Source organism: Ischnura elegans, chromosome 6, assembly GCF_921293095.1.
Source record: "Ischnura elegans chromosome 6, ioIscEleg1.1, whole genome shotgun sequence".
Lineage (NCBI taxonomy): Eukaryota > Metazoa > Arthropoda > Insecta > Odonata > Coenagrionidae > Ischnura > Ischnura elegans.
Genome location: NC_060251.1, coordinates 91,703,956 through 91,727,851, shown reverse-complemented (window position 1 = coordinate 91,727,851; position 23,896 = coordinate 91,703,956). Strand labels below are relative to the sequence as shown.

Below are 23,896 nucleotides of genomic sequence, written 5' to 3'. Positions count from 1 at the left end.
TATATGAATGTACAACCCTGCCCTTAGTTAGAACTGAATGAGCTTGTGAATTCTTCTCTTCAAAGTAAGATGTAAATGGTTTGCTTAAATATTTCATTCCATGCACATGAGTGATGCTCACGCACATGCCTATAGAAAGAAGTGCACTGGTGTTTTATGATCCTATGGTTTTTCTTTCCAATGAGATGTGGGGCACAGGAAAGCATATTTATGGAAACTAACAATCTGCCCTATGGAAAACGTTTGATGATTAACCATCATTTTCTATTCACTTTTTGATTGTTTACTACTAATATATGTGCCCCTATAAGCACCGATTTACTTGTGTTTATTCATCACAATAATTTTCAATGGTTATTTTCTGTTTTAAAACTTCTATTTTGTTGCATGATACTTAACACACTACACCATGGGAACGATTGTGCTCTATAGCAGTTTCAATGTCCAAAATGTCATCTGTGTTCACTGATGTTCCAACGAGAGTATATTCCATTCAAGGTGGGATGTGGGCTGGGATACTTCGGAAAAATTCTTTCTTGGGTCTATTACACTTTGTCTTACTGAACGGCACATGATTGAATTTCCCTGGCTCAAGAGTTGTGTTGTTGGAAAATGCCCGGTTGTATGAGAATATTATGAGGACAAAATTTTGGAAGATGAATGAGTTTCAAATAGTTCCTGAGCTGGCCGCAATCAGACGCTAATGAGCTAAGCCAAAAGTCATTGTTAGACACCTTTTGGGCTAATAGGTGATTCATGCAGCAGTTGACCTCCAGAAACTGGGAACTTTGAAGCAGGTAGGCTGAAAAAGGTCAGTGGGTGAGAAAAGGGAGGGCGCGAAACACGTTTCTATTGTTCTCGTGTAACTTCATATTTTTTGGAGGGAGAAAGAGGGAAGGGTGAAACACGATTCTATTATTCTCTTATAACTGGATATTTTCTTTTGAAGCTTTTCATTTATGGTCTTCGTGATGCGAACCCTGCGCGAGCTGGGACCTTTTCACCTTTTGTTTGATATTGGAGAGGAGGAAAGCATCGGAGGAGTGGCCGAGGGCTATTGAATGGAGGGGTAGCGGATTTTGGGAATTGTGCTACGTAGTTACTATCCCATGGCACTGAGGTTCTCCTGGTGGGGAAAGCGGGGATTTTTGGATTTTTTCACCCAATCATTTTTGGCTCCCCACGTCGAACTCTTTTCACCGCTCTAATCTACGAATTTGATGTAGTTCGTCAACTAGTCTATAACGGCACTGCATGCACTAAACGTTGAGTTCTTTACAATTTTCTAAGTCAACTACCAACGACAGTGTAGGCCGCAAAATTCAGAGTATTCGAAGTATTCGAGGTTTTCGAGTATTCGCGGATACTATTCGCACATCTCTACTTTTACTGCCACCGTTGGTAGAGCGGAAACTGCCATAAACATATCTTAAGAATTGGGAAAACATCGAGACATTAAATATAATTAAGTAGCTGAAAAATTTTTAAATGTGAAATGTTGCTAACTCCGGAAAATAGCCTTGGCAGTCTTCATACATCCCACATCCTGAAATGGGCTGGCAGTGAAAGGGTTAGGGTGCCTTCACAGTTCGGCGTTGCGTTGACGCCGCAGCTAGCGAGCCCATCAGAGCCTGTCTTTGAGAATTGATGACGTCACGTCTCCAGCTTGCTGCATCGTCGCAGAAAAACTGAACCTGTCGGATTTTCTCTGCGTGAAGGCGGCAGTACGCCGGCGATTTCGAATTGGTGTTTGTCTATGGGAAGCTTAGGTATACAAATATGCAAGATTAGCTCCAATGGGAGTGACAAATGCTGTTTATTTCATTATTTACTATTATTTTGAAGTGTTAAGCATAGATATTTCGTATCTTTCCTAAACATAGGATAAATGTTAACCCTAAATTATATTACAATCACTGAGGAGCATAGATTAGCATAAATCATACCCGTCAATTGTATCACAAGCTAAATACAGCTTGAGAGCTCCTTGTTGGTGACTACGGTCGTTTAAATTCCAATTGATATCTAATAATTGTGCCCCCATGATCTACTCAGTTAGAGCTATTTAGATAACATGACTAGGGGAATCTATTTGAACAACAGTTATCATTAATAAATATTCCTGATAACATTCCAAGTTACTCATGTTCACTGAGTGTATGTAAATAGCTATTTTTCGAATATTCCAAGTTGGGAAATAAAATTTAAAGATCATAATAATGCATAGGCAAGGGCCATCATTACATGCATGATTATTGACATTATGGTCGCCATATTAACTTCAAATGCTATTTATAGTTGCGAAGAATATTTTAAGAAATGAAATTGCATAAAAATACACAAAACAACATATGTATAGTGTGTTTTGCTCGAAATCATAAGATGATATGCTCCCATGCCGATTTTTAGGAGCCAATGCATTTTGCCTTTCATTTGTTTTCGCAACGCAGAACTGTGATGGGCTCCAACTTGCTGCGATGAGTTAGCTCTGCCCCCAAGTATGCAACGCCGAGCTATGAAGGCACCCTTAAGGGTGGGAAATATGTGTAGTGGGAGAAATCCACAGACAAACCTGGATCCCCCCCCTATTTCCGTTTGAGCACTTTAGCCTGTAAAGCTACCGAGGCATCATTCGTCCCTATTAGCGATGTGCAAGGAGTGCTTGTTGATCTCGACTCGAGTTGAAAACTACTCAGGAGTATCGAGTCGAGTCGAGTTTGGTCATCTCTGGATCTGGCAATATGATAATATATATGCGACAACATATTCTAATTTTCAAATCCCTTTGTGAATTTTCTGTCCTGAATGCTTAGCTTGATGTAAAAAGTGAAAGATTATGAGGAATGTTGATGGTAATTGCGTCTGTATTAGGAAATGAATGAAAATTAAAGAGTCTTGAAAAGTTCCATAAGCACTATGGGAATGAATTAACCTATGGTAATATGTGGTGAATTTAATTAATATTTATATGTATATGTAGCCGAACTGCCAGAAACAGCCCTGAGTAAAAGCATTTGCACCATTGTGATAATGCTTCATGATAGCGCTTCCTGTCGGCAGATTTTTGAACTTACTGGCATCGACAACACTGTAACCGAAACTACTCGACTCGACTCAACATTCGTAATGCCACTCGAATCGAGTCAGGTCAAATGCCAGTCGAATTTTCGAGTACTCACACATCCCTAATCCCTATGGATATTTGTGGACATAACTGGACAAGGTGGTAGTGTCCACACCTTGTGCGGTAGTGTCCGCAAATATCCAGTGGGAGGGATGATGCCTCGGTGGCTTAGTTGGCTAAAGCATTTGACCAGAGATTGGGGCATCCAGGTTCAAATCCCGGTCAAGGCAAATGATTTTTTTCTCTGTGAATTTTTCGTACAATTTGTGCTTTGCAAGTGACTCCTGTAAAGTTATCTCCGTGGCTACTCCCAGGATACTTCTACATCTACATAATACCCTGCAAGCCGCCTGAAAGACGTGTGGCAGGGGGTGTTAGGACACCAGCCATATACACATAAAAAATGAAGTGCTCTAACGAAGATGGAACTAGCATTTATTGAAGTCCTTTATGGTTCGGGGAAAAAACGAATTCCCATATCTATCCATTCGGCAAAACATCTCTCTTAATTTATCGCTTCTATCGGACCTAGAAATATAGTGTGGCTCTAATATTATGTTCTCTGTGTCACTCTTAAAGATATCCATTCTCAATTGTTCAAGCAAACTAAGCCTAGTGCGTGCAGCCTCCAAGTCTCAAGCGGTTCCCAGCCTAATTCGCTTAAACCATATATGCGTAGTTTTTGAGGTAGGTTTTGCAGGAAGGTTTTGTCTGATTGTTCTGCAAGGGTTGTGGAAAGCAATTTGTTGTCAAGCAAGAAAGAAGAGTCATCATATCGTATCATTGAACTGTCGTGATTGAAAAGTTCCACAAGCTGGAGTGAATTACTGTTTTGATATGTTCTTTGTGGTGATGGGTGTGCATGTGTTGCAGGGCACTTGATAAGGATGACGCTGCGTCTGTGGCTGTCTCCCCGTATGCTGAGCAGGTGACGGAGAATTCTGTTGGTGCGCTGGCAGAGCTGTGTGCGCAACAGAACCTCAAAGAACCAGAGTACCAACTGGTGGCTGAGTCTGGTCCTGCGCATTCGAAAACATTTGTCATTCTCTGCCAGGTGCTTACGCTAAGGGAGCAGGGTGAGTAGCCATTGTTTATTGTCATCATCATGATGACAATCTGTGATGCATTTTCAAGGGATTTGAAATGAACTTGACTTGAATCGAACATAAGGGATGTCAGGGAGTCTTAAGGCCGGATAACAGAAAAAATTAGCAAAAACAAGATTCATGAAATTTTGAAAGATCAATGAAAATTTTACTAAATGGTGTACGTATAAAAAAACTAGTGCGTACTGGATGCTATCTATCATACCTCAGAAGAACTAGCAGCGAATTGCCGCACACTATGTTGAAATGGAGTCAAGTAGTTGTTAATGGCTTGTCTTTCTTTTTATTTTGGGTCCTTTGATTTTATTCATTATGTTATTTTTCTTTCCAAGATGTCTTCTTTCATGATTCAGTGATTGAGTTCATGTAGCATGGATGTAAAATGATTGAAATAAATGTCTACGACACTGACGAGAGGGAGACAATGGCACAGCATTCAGTCGACGTGGGTCTGTTAATGAAGTGAGAATAAAGCGTTAGTTTTCCCGAAATTTCCCGACTTATTTTCTGTGCAACTCTTCCTATCCTTCTCTGATGGATGATGACAATGATGAGAGAGTCACGGCAACTTACAAATGCTTGGGACAGAATGCATTCTGGATGAATGACATTAATGGTGAATAAATCTGTTACCTATTTGTAAACACTGCAACTCATGATATTACCTTATAAGCGTGTGTAAGAGGCGCACACGTGTAAGAGGCGCACCCCTATTTTGAGGATCAAAGCTATAAAGAAAAAAATTGCGGCATTTTTTTATCCTATCGTGCGGTGTTGCAGACGTATGCCTGGAATTTCGACAGTTATCGAAATTTCCTCTTTCAGTACTGTTTGAAAGAGGAAATTTTGATAACTGCGGCGGTAATAGTGGCATAAGAGGGAGTAGAAAAAGTTCCGATCCTCTCTTCGCATACGCCATCGCTCTACGTTGCTTGTCCTACTCATAAACAATTTTGTTTAAAAGCTCTCACAGGAGTATTGCAATAGAATTGCAGCCGTGGAAAATTTTAAGGCAAAACGCGACAGGCAGATAGCATGAACATTCCCAAGAGATTGGACAACAATCGGGGCAATCTCAGCGCCTTAGGATAATAACCACCTCATATATTTAAGGCCCCTTGCACACAGACCGATTTTGGACGGCCGGTAAAATATCGGCCGTCCACATTCCAATAGTGAACGATGGGAGAGCATTGGAGCTTGCACACGTACCGAACACGCGCCGGCACCGGCTAAATGCCGGTTAGCTGCCGGCCATTGTCACTGTGGATCGCCGTCGCCGGCTCAAAAACATAGCAACTTATCGTTTGACCGGTTAAAATCCGGCGTGTGTGCAAGCTTCGCTTCGCGGGTAAAATATCGGCCGATATTTTTTACCGGCCATCCAAAATCGGTGTGTGTGCAAGGGGACTTTTTTCCTTTCCTGAACTCCACAGGAAAATAGGAAATTATCAAGTTACAGTCAATGGAAACGCATTTCATCCCTACCCCATCTCACCAACTGACCTTTTTCGGTCTACCAGGTTCAATTCTCCGAGTTTCTGGAGGTCAAATGCTAGGTGAGTCACCAACTGAGCTCGAAAATATATCTCGATATCTTTCAGCAATTGTATGACACGCACGAGGTTCTAAAAAGAATTAGACCTAACGCGACGTATATCTGACAGCATTTAAGTTTTTTGAGCTCTAATTGATTGACACAAAGATTTATAGCTAAAACAAGGCTACTAATATTCAACTTAGTCCTAACAGCACAATTTCGGAAGAAACAAGCGTAGCATAAGCGCATTCAAACGAGACGAGACGGACTGGAAACTTCAGGCAACGCAAACTGCGTATATCACATTACTGCGCCTTCGCCTCTTCGCTTTAAAGTAGAGATGGGTCGAATAGCAGATTTCTCGAATTCGAATATCGAATTCGAATATTAAATCATTGCTCGAATATTCGAATACCTCGAATTTCAAATACCTCGAATACTAAATGATGAATGCTGGTATGTTTGACTCGGTTGCCAATGCAGCAGGCAACACAAGATTTTGGGGAGTAATGTTGATTTCCTTTAAATGATTCGAGCAGGAATTTAGCTGATTAATGAATATTTTAATTTTATGGAAACAATTGGGCATATAATTAATTCAACTAACATCGCTTTACCCTCACTCCTGCTGCCAAGTGCTAGCTGACAATCTGAGGCATTTTGTAAAATACAAGCTCTTCTCCACCAGATTTTCTTCAATTATTTTCAGTCCATCTTCGGGAGTTCTCACGAGATAAGAAGATGAATTGGAATTGCTATCAGGGAGAAACCAAATATTCTGAGAAAATATCCCTTTGTCTGGGACTGTAACTATAAAGATTTATAGCACCACTCATAAATTGTAACTTGATATATGTTTTCGGAAAAAAATACCGTATCAAATTCCGAGAAGCTCTGTTGCTCATGTCGAGTTTCGCCAGAATGCGTCTCCGTCGTATTTTGACATTTATTTCCTTGCGTAAAATGCTTAAATAAACTCAGAAATACGTCATGTTTGGTCTTATTCTTTTTGAAATTACGCACACATTACTAATATTTCAATTCAATAAGGGTGTAACATCAGGTCAGTGGTCAGTGGGGGAGAAAAGGGAGGGCCCAAAACACGTTTCTATTGTTCTCGAGTAACTTGGTACTTTTTCGAAGCTAAGGTCTTCGTAATATGATCCCTGCGCGAGCTGTGACCTTTTTTTTATTTCGAAGAAGAGGAAAGCCTCAGAGGGGGGGCTAGTGCTGAATGGAGAGGGATACCGGATCTTGGGAAATGCGCTAATGTAAGTATCCCACGGTACTCACACAGCTGCTGACCTCCAGAAATGGGGAACTTCGAAGCAGGTAGCCAGAAAAAGGTCAGTGGGTGAGAAAAGGGGGGAGGGCGTGAAACAAGTTTTTATTGTTCTCGTAACTCGATATTTTTTTCGAAGCAGGGGTCTTCGTAATGCGATCCCTGCTCGAGCTGGGACCTTTTGTTTGATTTCGGAGAAGAGGAAAGCGTCAGAGTGGGTGAGCCAAGTGCTGAATGGAGGGGGATAGCGGATCGTGGGAAATGCCCTAAGGTTGCTATCCCACGGCACTGAGGTTCTCCTGGTGGGGGGGAATCGGGGATTTTCGGATTTTTTCACCCGACCGTTTTTCGGTTCCCCTCATTGAACTCTTTTCACCGCTAAAATCCACGAATTTGATGTAATTCGTCAACTCGCGTAAAACGGCGCTGCGAGCACTAAATGACTACAGTTCTCTACATTTTTCCGAGTCAACTACCAACGACGTGCGTGCGACAGTGTATGACGCGAAATTCCAAGTATTCGAGGTATTCGAGGCGGTACTTTTCGCATAACTATTCGAAACCTCGAATATCGAATACTTTCTAATATTCGAGGTATTCGAGTATTCGCGGATACTATTCGTTCATCTCTACTTTAAAGGCAACGACGTCACATGCAAGATTGAACGTGTTCTTCCCTTGCTCCTTCGCTCGTAGCCTCGTAGCTTGAAATATGGAGGGGAGGGTGCGCGCTCCTTCCCCTCGACCTCTCCTTCAGCGCTAATCCAACAATGAACACACTCGTTCGAATTTTTTAAACCGCAGGTTTTGACACCAATATAATTTTCAGTTGCAAAAATCCTCATATTAGCGTCTGAAGATAATTTTTGAAAAATCAGGTGCTCAGCGCAATGGAAATTTCTCGGCAAGACAGATGTTGACTATTAACCAGGTATGTCCTTCAAAACTACGCGTTTCTCTACGTTTGATAAGCGATTACTATATGCAGTATAAATGCTGCGGTATGCCCACTCGTGGCAGTAAATTTAGCGTGCGCTCCGGAGCGAATCACCCCGCGCGATCTTTTCAATGTTCACCTCTGGGATACCGACATGACGGCGCGATGCTTACTAGAAATTCAAACAGGAGCATTTTAAAAATACGTCACTATGGGAGAAACTCCCCTACCTGCTGCTTGTTTTTGACCCAGGGTTTCGGATGACAGACTCATGCTAAAAACCAAGGCCACTCAGTTCCCCTTGGACTTGGGACCGGGGAAGGGGAGGGGGGGAAGATAAGAAGTTTGTGTAAGAGGCGCACCCCCATTTTTGGCTGCAATGTCTGGGGAAAAAAGGTGCGCCTCTTACACGCGTTTATACGGTATTTTGTTCGGAACGTACGTTGGCATCAGTGGAAATGATGAATTGTTGTGTGAAGGGACAAGTGATTAGAATAACCCGTTCAAATTCATAACATGTATGATTAAAAGTTATTAAAAAAGATTCAGAACATTTGAAAAAGTTCTTCCTCTGTAAATTGTGAAGGTAGAAGTTGTGAAAGTAATCTGGATGAGACTACCTGTAAATGGAAGAAAAATGGCACAATATTTTTACAATAAAACTAGAACATCAGTATTTTGCACCTCGATATTTTTCAATGAGCACCTGTCGCAAATTCCATATCATTTTCATGACCACGGACATGAACTTATTGGTAATAATCAAATCCTCCGAAAGGAGTTATCCCACAACGGCAAGTTACTGTAAATAGTAACAGATTGTGAATTTGAACTGTTTAATTTAGTGTTAGTAGTCACAGCTAATCTTATAAGTGTGGAGAATGGGAGTAATTTGGGAAAAACTAGCACTGTCTGCACTTGAAACAACTGGCTATTTCGCTCGTGGATTTTCAAAAAAATATATGAACCCTTGATTGGAAAAGAGTGCTTTCACTTGCAGAAACGGCATCTGAAGAACAGTATTTGAAAGAAAATGCTGATTCTTACTGCTGCAAAATGAGTGTATGTCAACGTCAGGAGAATTCATCTTCATGATTGTTGGAGCTCAATGAATGAAAAAGTAGGTTAATCATTTTTCAAGAAGGAAAATAAACAACTGTCATTCATGTGCCACGCATGATTCTGAGGCTGGAGAAATCTAGGATTTTTTTAGGACCCGGATCTCGGGATATTTTCGGATCCAAATGCATTTTCAATTGTCTGCTATGAAACGAAGTAGTTATTCAAGTTTCTTCTGGGTACATACAATCAAAGGAATGCTATTTAGATTTACATACACATTTAAATATTTTTACCGATAAAAAATCATTTTTATAAGCTTTCAGATCATTTTTAAAAATGATAAAATTTTTACACGCTCAGGACGTAAACCGTTATGCTTGCGTTTGGAAATGAAAATAGGTTCAATCTTCAGAAACTTTTGAAAGAAACCTTTGACTTAATTTTGATATTCCTCACATAAGTTTCCCCTGAATTTTGTCACTTTCTCATCACATACTGACTTGTGTTCCACCCTCAAATGCTTCAGTTGCGTTGAGGTGGATTTTGCACTCCCTAACGACAGTTTCACGTCACCGTGCACGCTTATGGGTCTCTTATTGTCAATAAAAATGTTTCTACACAATGAAAGACATTTTTATCGGTATATCATGAAATAGGGTAGTTTCCTTTGTCAAAGAAAACAAAAGGCATTGATTGCGATTCGTTACCCACCATTAGTGTATTCGTAATATACAAAGTATTTGGTTTTAGAAATCCCAGTTTTGACGAATGGCAATTGTCAATTTTAACCTCATTTGAAAAAGGCCAGATTGGCGCCCATATGATGCCACTCCACGTGACGTCACAGGGACCTAGTTTCTATATGAGTAGTCATGATTCATCATCAGCCTTCAATTTCCAATTCAGAATTTCCAACGTAGACCAAAGGGTTCCTGGGCTTCCATAACCTGATAAAATATGTATTATTACCAGGGTTCCCACTCAACCGTGAAAACCTTAAAACCGTGAATTAGCCGTGAATTTCCTCTACCGTGAAAAAACCGGGAAATAGCCGTGAATTTCGTCTTAAAACCTTAAAAATCTCTGCGGTCGCGTGGGTCAGAAAAGCGTGGGAACGAATGTTGCCTGAAGAAAAAAACATCTCCTCAGCGCAGGCCTTTTCTCTCCCCCTCCTGAAATATGACACCACTTCTCATCAGCTTGTTTACTTTCCTCAAATGGCTTGGTTTCCCCTCCCTCGGTCACTGCTTAGTCCCCCTTCCACCCAATTAGCCTTCCCACTGGCTGCAGCGACCACTTTCGAAACTAAATCTAGATGGCCATTGTGTCGAAAAATTTGAACGTTTATTCAACACCCTCAATCCTATGACTGGAAGACCGCTAGCCTTGACAACCTGCCATGCGCTGTGGACACTACGCTCCCTGCGTTTGAACCGGGTGACAGCGAGCTTTCGGCGTGACGTTACTAATTCTCGCGCATTGCGGCCCTGAAAACGAGATAAGATTTCCGCTTATGGCAACACAGCATTACACGATTGTCGCATGCGTCGACCTGGAACTTGCCAGTTTTACGTCGCAACCGGAAAGTTTGTGTGGAGTTATTTACTGTCAGTGGGGATCCAGTTCCTCCGCTTTGTGCTATCTAAGGTAATGCTGTTTGTTTGTGTCGTTAAAGCCTCAATGCCGTCGCAATATAAACTGCTACATAGTCTCACGAATACAAGGATCAAGAACTTTGCTATTTCCTTGATCCTTGTATTCGTGATATTATGGATTTCCACCAAGTTACGCCCTCTACGATTAATTATGCTACATAGTCGTTCCATTTTTCCCAGAGCAACGGTAAGAAGGGAACATGATTTGCCTCTGATTAGAGAGATCGATTCAGTTTTGGTTTCAGAGTATTACAATAGCAGAGAAAAGAAGTCATTACACTGCCGCTTTCAAAAGAAAGTTATACGGTGGAACCTCGATCTATCGTTCCCGCATTGATCGTTCGCCGTTTCTGCTCCCAAATAAAGTTCCTTATAGACAATTTAATTTTTTCCCGCATCTATCGTTCCCTGAAGTATCGTTTCTCGCATTGATCGTTTGAAGATCGCGGTTCCGACGCAGAATTTTCCCGCATCCATCGTTTGACGAAAATGAGACGAAATAAATACAATGTGTCATTTATGGCTAATAACGACAAGCACATAGTTGGAATCCTCTCCAAGAGGTGGAACTACCATTGGGAGAAGCTCAGTGCCGTGGGAAAGTAACATTAGCGCATTTCCCAAGAACCTTTATCCCCCTCCATTCACCATTCGCCTCCCCCCTTCTGACGCTTTTCTCTTCTTCAAAATAAAAACAGGTCCCAGCTCGCGCAGGGATCTTATTACGAAGACTTTAGCTTCGAAAAAAATATCGAGTTACACGAGAACAATAGAAACGTGTTTCGCGCTCCCCCCTCTTCTCACCAACTGACCTTTTTCAGCCTAAAGTTCCCAGTTTATGGAGGTCAACTGCTGCATGAATCACCTATTAGCCCAAAAGGTATCTAACAATGATATTCAGTAATTGCTATTATGCTTTTATTAGATTGAAATGTTAGTAATTTGCACGTTAAAAAAAAACGAGACCACACATGACGTATTTTAAGCAAGGAAATAGATGGAAAAATACGATGGTGATTTTTGGCGAAACGCGATATCCTCGTAGCTGAGCTTACGGCAGTTAATTCGGCATTTTGTTCCGAAAACATGATACCAGGTTGTTATCAGTTATCAATTTACGAGCTATACTACTACAAGTAGTCTCACTTGTCATAGTTTCTGACGAAGGGATATCTTCTCAGGATTTTTGTTTCTCCCTACTAACAATCCGAATTCATCTGATCATCTGGCGCTACGCTAATTAGAAAAGAATGGGCATCTTTAGGGTAAAAAACTTCATGGCGCAGTCCTATGGTCACGCTTCGCCCTCTGCAGTGTGCTCTGCGTACCCCCGTACGCGATAGCATCAGTTCCGAACTTCACCTCGTACGAGTGGTTCCCTACTTTCCGGGGTGGCTGGACTTCGAACCACCGAGTGTTTTCCATGTGAGTTTAATAGAGTCATTTTCACTAGTTTAATTTTAGTCGTCTTCCGACCATGGCCCCTCCGAAGAAACTATTGAGAACTTTAAGAGATGGACTGAAAATAATTGAACATGAAGAAAAGAATCCGGGCTAGATGCGCGTGAATATTGCAGAGCGCCTTGGGTTGTCCGCTAGCACATGACGGTAGGGGTGGGGGTAGAGTGAGCTACCTGGAGAAAACAAGTAGAGATATGAAGGCGAAGATCCAGGTGGGCGTGCCGCTGACGATTAACGCAACATTGTTCACGCTTTACACACTACCTCAATTGTATTAAAAATATATTCATTAGACAGGAACAATTCAAGTAATTGACTATTTTTGGCCTTCGTGATCCATCTCACAAGTAGTCACTGCACCGGCGAATGCGGTTGTTTTAGGCACAACATGCACATTGCTCTCGTGAATAGGTGTACTGGAAATGGTGTTTGATGGATAAGAATTTTTATATCTGACTGAAATCCATAATAGCAGTGTAAATGCCGTGTGTCTTGATAAAGTACTACTATTCCTGTTATTATCTAAAATATTGTTTTGAAACCTTAAATGAATTTCTTAATTACTCGCCAAAATCCTGCGTTTCCTGGGACATAGGCAATCCAGCAAAAAAAATGAAGCATTGATCATTTTTCCGCATTCATTTTATAATCGTATCGTTATTAATAAAGAAAAATTGTCCCCTAGTGGAGTTCCAAAAAAGGAGGGTAGTCTTAGAATCGTGTTCGTCTTAGATTCGTGCTAATACGTTGTATGAAATTGTTTTTCGATTTATTATGTTCTATTAACAATTTTCATTAAATATTTTCCGCTGAATAAGAAAGAATCAATTTATTATATTCTATAAACAATTTAAATAAAATATTTTCCGTTAAATAAGAAATATTGGGGTGGGGGAAATTCGGTTACTTTGCAGTAATAACAACGTGCGCAAAAAACAATCTCTCAGCCAGGAATTAAAAAAGGACCTCGAGTGTCCGGACGGAAGAAGGTCCGAAGGGTATTCGGCGTCCGGGCAAGAGTGCGGTTGGGCTGGTCCTTTAGTCGGCCCTGAATTTTGCAAACGATAGATCACGTCATAACAGATATCACTTTTCATTGCGGCGTTAACATTCACGGCGTTTTTCGCGTACGTTAATTTTCTGTTGATATACGGCCAGTGATTTTCTTATTGTTGGCTTATTAACGGACCGTGAATTTAGCAAAATTGAGACCGTGAAAACCTTAAAAAAAAACGTGAAAATGTGAAAAATAACCGTGAAAACCTGGAAAAAGCCGTGAATTTCATTGTTCAGGTAGAGTGGGAACCCTGTATTACAGTCCTTTAGTCCAAATCGTGAACAGTTTTAATTAGGAGAAACACACAACACACCATACACTTTATATCAAATTCCAACAAAAATTAGCAAAACAAACTGTTTGAAAAAACATAAATAAGAAATATCATGGCAACCTACCACATTGCAAAATGCCATACTATTAACGGAGTATCCTGCACTGGATAAACTTAAGTTAGCTAATGGAGCAGTAGCCTGGGAAAACAAAGAGCAGTGATGTGTAGCCATGTATGCAATAGAAGGCGAGTAGGTATGTAAGTTTGGCAGCTGGAGCAAAAAATAGTGTTACAGTCTCCAGAGTTATACAAGGAATCGTTGGAAAGAACTGCATTAAAATACTTGGTAGTGATGTGGTGCATTAATGAAATTAAAATTAAAATTGGTGGAAATTATGACAAGTCTGGAGTAAAAAATGCAAATTTTGGACACATCAAGGAAAGGTCACAGCACAGAGGTTAGACACAATTTTGTTAGAAGCACTGTTGCCGAAGGAAAAATAATTGCTGAATACAAGTCAACATAATATATATGGTAGCATATGTTTTACCAAAGGGGCTTTACAATTTCAAGCGTGGGAACTGCATTAATCAACAGAATCTTGTAGCTGATGGAAGCAACTAGTTGGAGGGAGGGTGTTGTACTTGTAACCTAGTTGCTAAGTTAAGAAATAAATAGCAACAACATGTTTTGTGGCAACCGCTAATGTACTGTTGTTCTCTGATGAAAAGGATGTTTTGAGTCTCATTTTTAAAAAGAGGTACGTGTTGAACTGTTTCGAGTCCATAGAAAACCTAAATCACAACAAAACTGAGTATTTTGTGAAATGCATCATTGGACATTGTGGCTGTCTTGAGACAGAATTTTGCACTTCCTTCTGATATCAGAAAGTTTTACATGGAGCAATTATATTTGAAAATTTAATATAAACATTGAAAATCAGTAATCACTACTAAGATAGTGATCACCGATACTCTTCAATGTTTGATGATGCAGCTTCTTAAAACAAATTAAATACCCGAGTGCAGCTGAGAACCATTTTAGAAACCCATTAATTTTGATATCATTGATAGGAGTGTGCCTATAGATAGATAGCATTTGGGAGGATACTGAAAATGAGTTTGCCGTGTCATCAATACAGTATTTGGAGTATCAAAGAGTATTTGGAGCCAATTTATAATTCTGACCGCATGTTTTTATCAAGGCTTACCAAATCACGTGCTTTGAAAAAAAATAATTGCACTTAATACTCAATCACCTCAATGGGATTCTTTAAGCACATATCTCTGTAAATCAAGCTCACATCCATGATCACTGTATAAAATGCATACATATATAAATTACTTGATGCTGTTGTCTATTACGGCTTCACTACCCTGTATGTCCCTTTACTTTAGGTGAACTAATCTGTTTAGCAGGGTAAATAATTTTGGTACTTACTGAGCAAATTCACTTGCAATGAAGTTAATTTCGCATATTAAAGAGCTAATAAATGTGTGGCAAAATAGGAACAATTTGCGATGTGCCTTCAAATGATAGACCAGTGAGATTCTGCAAAGCATAAGCAATTTTATATTCATAAGCATTCTTTTATTTCAATAAACAAAATCTTATATAGTTATTTTGAAGTGGCTACAGTAAACTCTTGATTTTACGAAGTCAGTGGGACCTGAAAATTGGCACTTGGTGAAGTCGAGTTTCGTAATTTCAAACCTTTTTCATAAGCCACGAAAAAATGTTCGCTTTTGTTTCTTCCGCCCTTTTTTGTCTTTAGTGGTCTCCTTTAAATGTTTTCGGTGGTTATTCTCGGTATTATTCATAGAAAAGGCTTTTTGTTATCGATTTATGCTGTGAAAGATCGTTAAATGATTAAACCACCATAAAATTCCGATTTCTCGTTCATACTTCAACGTCAACGATCGCTTAAGAAATTCCCGACCAGTTTAGAAAACGTAATCAAATAATGAATTGCAAAGTTTATTATAAGAATTTCATGTTATAAATTTGTGGTTAGGAGCGAATAACAATTATTAAGTTCGCGTAAGATAGATATTTGTTTCCAGTACCCACGGAATTTTAGCGGCAGCCGGCCTAACCGCCATTTATGTCGCCCTCTATCGCTCAGTGACGAGAAAAAAAAAGAAAAACGAGGGCCTCCACCCGTTTCCAAAATAACCTTCATAAGTAAATATTTCGAGTTACTCCGTATTTTCAGTTGAATGTGCTATCTTTTCCATTAGTTATTTTCATTGAGATTCAGTTACGATTATAAATTACGTAGGATATGATTATCTTCTGGCGAATATTTGAAGTAAATTCTGTTTGAGTTCTCCGTCCGGATACTGTGCTCCGTCATCTTAGCAGACATTGCTACGAAAGACTTTATTCTTCATCAGGACCATATTCTTCATACCGGGTGTGAAGTGCTATGTTCATATAGTATTTCTCTCTTCTTTTATGCCGACAGGAGCAAGGTTCCAACCGGAAAACGACAGGAGAAGCATCTTCCATTATCGGAGAAATAAAGAGAGAAACGTTATTATCCGCATTGATTGTTTTCCTACAAGAGATGTTTCATCATTTCTCAATGTGTGTTAAGTATTGGTTCACTTGCGTGAATTCCCAAAAATGACACGCAAAAACCTGTACATTCACCTCATTTAGTTTTCGTGTTCCTTTCTCCGCCGTATTGAAAGTTATGCAAAGAATCATTGACGTAGAGAAAAGATTTTCTTAGCTTTAGCACTAAAAAATAGTCGCGCCATAATCGTGAATAAATATAGTGAGGAAAGAGCAAAGAAAATAATTTCAATTGAAACGTCAGCAGAGAAGAAGAGAGACAATTATAAGCGCGGCACCATTTCCCCGATAGTGGAAGATACTTCTTCAGCCTCTCTCCGGTTAATAACTTACCCCCGTTGCAGGTAAAGATGAACCATGCCCTTCTCCACAATCGGGGAACGTTCCCAGTGGGTGGGGTGGATAAGAGTGGGATGGGGATTGCCTGAGGAAAGAAGTGGTCGGCATATGGTGGGGTAAAGGGGGCAGGAGAAAGAAGGGTGAGGAAAGGGCCTTCAGCTCTGCCTCAGTTTAAGTTTGGGGGGCGTTTTTTCCTACGACGCACTCAAGCTCCGTAACTTTAGGGGGGGAGTGAATGGGAAATGCTGGGGAAGGAGGGGTTTGGAATGCCTAAGGTGGGTGTCAGCAAGATCAGCAGAAGGCCGCGGGAGGAAGTAAACAAAGACTTGGAAAGAAAGATCTCTCGGCATGGGAAAACGGGGAGACACGCGAGAAGAAAGTTCATGGTTAGAGTTAGAAGTGCGTCTTCATTACGAGTAGCCTGAAAAATAAGTTTGTGGTTAATAGAGCCCAATACTTAAGATATTTAAGTTGTTTACTCAGGAAGGCTATTATATACACGAAAAGATAGTACTAAAAAATCTGTTATATTTTCTTTTTGCCCTTCTCCATCGCCGCTTCCACCATGGTTTCTCACTTGCATAAATGGGAATCAAATTGGGGACCTAACTCGTTAGCCAGATCAAAATATCTTAATGTTTGGAGGGCAACGTGTACTTCTTCTTTATTTGGTGAAATTACTACCTCATTTTCATCTTCGTCGTCACTGCTATTCTGACTAGACCTGGCCGCTGCTTCTTCCGACATATGTACCGGCGTCCCATTGTCGCAAGTCCGGAGATCATCGTCAAGGGCAATATAATCGTTAGATGTTGCGCGCTGTGCTCTTCCTGCTTTTTCCAAGAATTTTTCAAAATCATCTTTTAAGCCTCTAATCTCCTCCGCGATTTTATCCGCTGCATCTTCCTGAAGGTATAACGTAACGAATCAACCATAGCCGTGATATTATAGTGGTAGAATTACTAGTAGGCTAGTTGTATCAATTACCAACCTCGAGAACATCCTCATGATGCGTTATCAAAGAGAATCCGGCCGATTTCCAGCAATTTGCGATTGTAGTGGAGGAAATAAAGCATGTCTTTGAACCGTGTTTCTGCGATGAAAAATGACAGTTTTATTAACTTGGCCATTTTAGCAAAGTTAACAAAATCTGATTGGCAGGAGTGCGATGCAAACAATTATTTTTTGATGATGGTATTGATTTATAGATATTCAAAATGTAGTCAGAGCGGTCACTTTTGGGGAGGAAGGCTCGGAGGGTCGAAGAGAGGGGCCAGCGAGGGTGAGCTCGTCGAGGAAAGGGTCCCGGATTAGGGACCCTTTGAAGTGCTTCGGTGAAAAGTAGTCGAGTAGTCTTCGAAGTACTTTCACAGTAGCAACGTACCAGGTACGTTCACAGCAGTACAAAGGGTTAATTAGGAGTGTACGAAATACCCCGTGTGACCTTCCTGACATGTTAAACTACAAAGTATTGTCGAAGCGATGTTTACGAATAGGCACGTAAATAGGGGCATTATGTCAGTCACGATATTTTACTTAACTCCTTCTTCCCCTAAATTTCCACCGTGAGGTTTTAGGCGAACCCTTTCTCTCCAAAGTTGCACTATCATTTACGATTTCACACTTTTGATGAACCACAGTTGGAAGCGCTGATATTTTTAGCTACTTACGCCGGCGTAACTAGTTTTGTTGACAAATATTTCGCCATAGTTCGTATAAACGAATGCCTTTCGCTCCTGGGGACCGATCCGAGGTTCGTAAATTCAAAACATTTCGTATAATCGAAACTTCGTATAATCGAATAGCGCCATGTATTTCGCATAGGCTTTTCGCTGGACCGCAATATCACTTCGTATAATCGAAAACTTCGTAAAATCCTGCTTCGTATAATCGAGAGTTTACTGTATGTACAGCAGACTCCCGATTATCCGGGTGCGGATTATCCGTGCTGCGGATTATCCGTGCATGATTTTTCACTCTTCGTTGAAATTTTTCGCGATCTTTAAAAAAAAAAATCGCCGGAGTTCCGTATTTAGTAGGATAAACTTAAAGCCGTTTCACATTAAATGGGTGCTCATTGTGTCATCCGTGGTGAGGAGTAGTGAATATAAATTCGTCTAAAGAGAAAAATGTCCAGTTCCGGGACGACTATTTAGCCTTAACTCTAATTTCTTCTCGCTACAGTTTTTGCGAAAATAAATTGAACGAAAGAATTCTAGCTTACGTTAAAAGTCAAATGCAAGTTTTGAAATCATCAGAAATTGATGGATTTACTAATATAATGAACAATTAGAATAACAAGAACACGCACAGTCGGAACGCGTCACAAGCGACGACATGGGGGTAGAATACGACCGGCCGCAGGGAAGGGGCTAGGCTGGGCAGCGGAAGCACGAGGAGAGGGGGGAGGAGGAGGGGGCTTGGAGGGGAAGGAGCGCGTTTTCTTACGACTGCTACGAGGTTATACAAACGTTCGTCTCTTGACTCCTCCCTTCGAGTTAAAGAGAGGAAGGTGTTCCTTGAATAAATGACTCGTGCAGGAAGTGAAAATAATTATGACGCTCATAAGAAATCAAGAAAGCAAAAAATAAAGATGCATTTGTAGCGAAAACATCTTAGCGATTTTTTCGTGCAGCCAAATACAGGAACTGGTGATTCATGGATAAATCGATAAATGGAAGTTATGGTGCCATGCTTAACAAATTTTTAAAAAGTCAGAAATGCGTCGTGTTTGGACTCATTCTTTCTTATACTTGGTGCACGCTACTATTATCGAAGTCATATGGAGGCAAAACCGTAATTATGGAAAGTTGCTTGCTGTCAGCGAAGAACACAGTGGGTGACTCATGCTGGCAGCTTGGTTCATATATTGGGGTCAAGGAAGTCAGGTTGCGTGAATAGAATTCTACTGGAGAGGGAAGGGAAAGACTTCAAAACATACATTTCCTATTGCCCTCAGGTAACTTGAAGCTTTTGCTCAAGGCTAGTGAACCTTTCTGGGAACTTTAAGTAATATGATATTTTATTTTGAGGCCAATAATGTATCACCTTCGTAACATATGATCCCTGCGCGAAACATAATCTGGGGGGCCTGTTGGATGGTCTTAGAAAGGTGGAAGGGGTAAAAGGGGTAGGTTGAGGCCTGATGAAGAATGGAGGGATGAAGTCGTCCTAAACTTCGTAACTTAGTGATTACTTTTTGCTGACACGTGTGAGTAACTGCCGGCAGCAACATATCGATTAAGGCTTGAGTGTTGTGGGTCTCCCGCAGTCGCGGCTTATGCTTCGTGGTTCTAGGTTGCATGTGCCATCGTTAATTAGGTTGTCCGGTGAACAATTCATCCACCTGGAGGAAGAAGCATGGCTGATAAACGCAAGAAAATTGTGTTGACTGTAAAACAGAAACTGGAAGTGATTAATAAACTAGAGAAGGGGGAATCGGTGATAAAGATTTCCAGAGATTATGGCATTGGATGTCAAACAGTGCGTGATATTAAAAAAAATAAGACCAAGCTAATGGAATACGCTAGGAACTGTGACAGTGGCGCAGGACCATCAAATCGCAAGACAATGAAAAGTGCATCATACGAGGAGTTGGACGCCGCAATGCTTCAATGGTTTACCCAGAGGAGAGCGGAAGGCACACCTCTTTCTGGTCCAGTTGTCACAGATAAAGCAAAGTTTTTCTACAAGCAACTGGGCTTCGAAGGCGAGTTCAACGCATCATCTGGGTGGCTAACAAGATTTAAAAATAGACACGGCATACGTGAAATAAGTATTCAAGGAGAACGACTGAGTGCTAACAATGAGGCTGCAGTAGCGTTTCGGGAAGAATTTCAGCAGTTTGTGACTGAAGAACGGTATGACTCCAGCCAAATTTACAATGCTGACGAGACGGGGCTATACTGGAAATGTCTGCCGTCTAAAACGCTAGCGTTCGTGCAAGAGAAGCATGCACCCGGCCACAAATCCTCCAAAGAACGATTGACAGTGATGTGCTGTGGGAATGCTTCCGGGAGCCATAAACTTAGATTGTTAGTCATTGGAAAATCGAAAAGGCCTCGATCCTTTAAGGGCACTGAAGGAAGTCAGCTTCCCGTTGATTACTACAATCAAAAGGGAGCGTGGATGGACCGAGAGATATTTGAGCATTGGTTCCACTCAAAATTTGTTCCCCAAGTTCGTTTGTTTTTAAAAGACAAGGGATTGCCTCCGAAAGCAGTGCTACTCTTAGACAATGCCCCTTCCCATCCGAATGAGAAAATTTTAACGTCAGACGACGGATTAATAATTACTAAGTTTTTACCCCCAAACGTCACATCAATTATACAGCCAATGGATCAAGGCGTCATTGCATCAATGAAAAGAAATTACCGCGTTGGTCTTCTGCGAACCCTATCCATTGAAGATGAAAATTTGATGAACTTCTGGAAGAAAATGACAATATTAGATGCAATTCACGGTGTATCTCAGGCCTGGCTTTCGGTGAAACCTATCACACTAGTTCGTTCGTGGATGAAACTTTTGCTAGACCTCGAAGGTGATTTCGAGGGATTTTCAGAATCAGATGTGAGTGATCCCAACTTGGGGGAACTAGTAAAAATAATGAAAGGGTTCGAAAATGTTGATGTAGAAAACTTAAACGAGCGGTTGGAGAGAGACGAAAGTGAACCGGGATTCCGTCATATGACGGATGAGGACATTATTAACGCCGCGATCTCTACCGGAGTGGCGAGTGAGGAGGGGAGTGAGGGGAGTGAAAGTGACGAGAGCGGAGAGGAGGGGAGTAGCGACCGCATGACTCACAGCCAAGCGCTCACCTGCGTAGAAAATTTGCTGCGCTACATGGAACACTGTAATTACGATTATAATGACGTTATTGCAGCAAAAAAAATCCGTGTTCAGGTGAAGAAAGCTGTCAACGAGTCCTTAAAACAAACTAAATTAACGGACTATTTGCGAAAATGAATATACGTATGATAATTTTGTGCATATTACGGAAAATTTAAGAAATAAAATGGAGTTTGGATTATCCGTGTTTTTTGATTATCCGTGCACCCTCTCCCCATCATTAGCCCGGATAATCGAGAGTCTGCTGTATTATGTTATAACCACTCCCTAATACATACAACTTGGAGCCAATTTATAATTCTGACCACACCGCTAAACACTCCCTAGTAAACTAATATTTTTGCAATACAACATTTAAGTGTTGGAAATTTCCACAATTTAGTGTATATAAGCAAAATTTTGGTTAAAACTACCACGCTTGCATTTCAATGAGTTAAATTATAGATTGTATATTGCATTCTTTGCTACCTGTGAAATTAAGAATGGGCGTAAACAAGTTACTTACATGCTCACTTCAACGCATTGATATAGAATTCCCAATTTTCAATTATAGATGGACTAATTATATCAAAAACTAATAACTATAACTCTTTCCTATAACTTTAGGAGCACAATATAAACATCCTATGCTAACTCCAAAGACACCATCACAATTTTATGGGCAGTGCCCGTTCTTGCCTTTGCATCAACTGCATCAAGAATTTCTGATGTTAGCCAATGTGAGTTGATGCTTCCGGAACCTCAAAATATGCTCTATGCATGCCCACATGGATGCACATGATGTGTGATTTGGAACGCATCCCTAGAGTACAAGAAACAATGAAAAATTGTGATCAAATGCACAAAATGCCATGACAAGCTGTCAAGTCATCAACTGCAGTCTGCAGGTGTATTTTTTGCACATCTGATAGCTCTCCAGCATGCTTAAAATGCAGCAGTGTGTTGAGTTATTCAGTATGATTCTGTTACTGTATAAGTGCATGTAAGAGACGCACCCATATTTTGAGCGTCGGAGCTGAAGAAAAAAAAATTTGCGGCATTTTTTTATCCAATCGTTGTTGTGTTATCGTTTGTGTTGCAGACGTATGCCTGGACTTTCGACAGTTGTCAAAATTTCCTCTTTCAGTACTAAAAATTTTCGCGGTATTTTTTCAGCCTAATTTTCATGATACCTATGGCTCTCGGTGATAAGTAGGTATTCACTTATAGTCTTAACCTTATGATGCTTACTAGGTATGGTCGGAAATTCAATATGAATCCGAAATTTTAAATCATTGCTTTCATGATTGCAATGTCCCATTAGAGGGATTAGAAAGAGTTCCTATCGTCTCATTGCATACGTCGTTGCTCTACCATGCTTGTCCTACTCACGAACAATTTTGTTTAAACACCTTCTTAGGAGTATTGCAGCGGTGGAAATTTTTAAGGCAAAACACGGCAGGCACATAGCTTGAATCTTCCCAAGAGATTGAGCGACAATTGGGGGAATCTCAGTGCCGTATTTCATGGAACCACACTCGGCCCTCCATCAGCCAATGCCTCTGATTTTTTCCTTTCCAAGATGCCACAGGCCATAAATCACTTGCCTCAAAGGTGTGCCTCTTACACGGGCTTATACAGTAGTATATCTTTAAAACAGACTTTTTGGGACTAAAAATTTCTTTTTGCATGGAAGTGTTTGCTGTATAGCTTACTAATTCTAAGGCAATAAAAACTCATTGTATGCTGTACAGAAAATATTTTGGCTCATATGTCCTGGCCAATTATTGGGAGTGAGTTAAATCAAGCTACATTGCAACAAGCAGCAGCTAAAGTGAGGAATTTTTCCAAAATTTCCATGAAAAAAATTCAAATGTTTTTTCCTGGATATGTGCATTTTTAATGGCCTTCAACACCATTCAAATCACAGGAATGAAAAAGGAATTATAGGAGACTTTCTTTGTTACAAAGTTCGTGGGACCGATAACCATAGGTGCGTAATAATGGAGTTTGTAATTATGATTCTTTCAGGAATCATCTCAAAGAAACATACTGTGCCAAAATTCCTTGTCTCTTTAATATCCCGTACTTATAGTTGCACTGCGGAATAGCTTAAGAGCCAAGTGTTTAAAATTAGACGACTGAATTTCGCACAAAGTCTGTTCCGAGACCTTGTTCATAAATGGATTAACCTATGCAAGGCATTGAAAAGTTTGGTTAACCTGCATAATGCAACACTGCAATACAATTTTGCATAGACTCATGATGGTGACAAACTGATCTAGCTGCTCGTGCGACGTGGCTGGAGCCGAAAAAAATTTGCCATCAGTGGGGAAGGAAAAATGGGTGAAATGCTGAACAGTTCTTAAATTCATGATGGATTAATTGATACTTTGTTCAGACTGTACTAATAATGAAAACTTGGTAATAAGGTTGTTTGCATTAATGTATCATATCGTTCGTTTCATATTTCTTTAGCTACTCTTCGGCATTGTGCTCTGTGATGGCATAATTGGGAATGTCAGTGACCAAATCTTGCTATGTATTTTGTTCTAAACAGGTGAAAAATCTTGTGTGTGCCACCAATTAATTTTTATGCACAGAAATGCTTTTTGGGAAGAGGTGTGGTTCATGAGAGGGTGATTGGG

The 23,896-nt window shown here is 40.5% G+C and overlaps 1 protein-coding gene and 1 long non-coding RNA gene across 2 annotated transcripts in view; both read left to right on the top strand.

Moving 5' to 3' along the window:
• The window catches only part of LOC124161167 (RISC-loading complex subunit tarbp2-like), a 52,127-nt gene that overhangs the window by 5,650 nt on the left and 22,581 nt on the right, over window positions 1-23,896 (top strand). Inside the window, exon 3 of the mRNA XM_046537397.1 lies at window positions 3,998-4,200. Within this exon, the coding sequence (XP_046393353.1) occupies window positions 3,998-4,200 (203 nt within the window). The remainder of the gene's footprint in view (window positions 1-3,997; window positions 4,201-23,896) is intronic.
• LOC124161169 lies at window positions 14,184-23,088 on the top strand. Its single transcript, XR_006865334.1, has 3 exons — window positions 14,184-14,259; window positions 21,876-22,156; window positions 23,003-23,088. It is a non-coding gene; the product is annotated as an uncharacterized LOC124161169 (long non-coding RNA).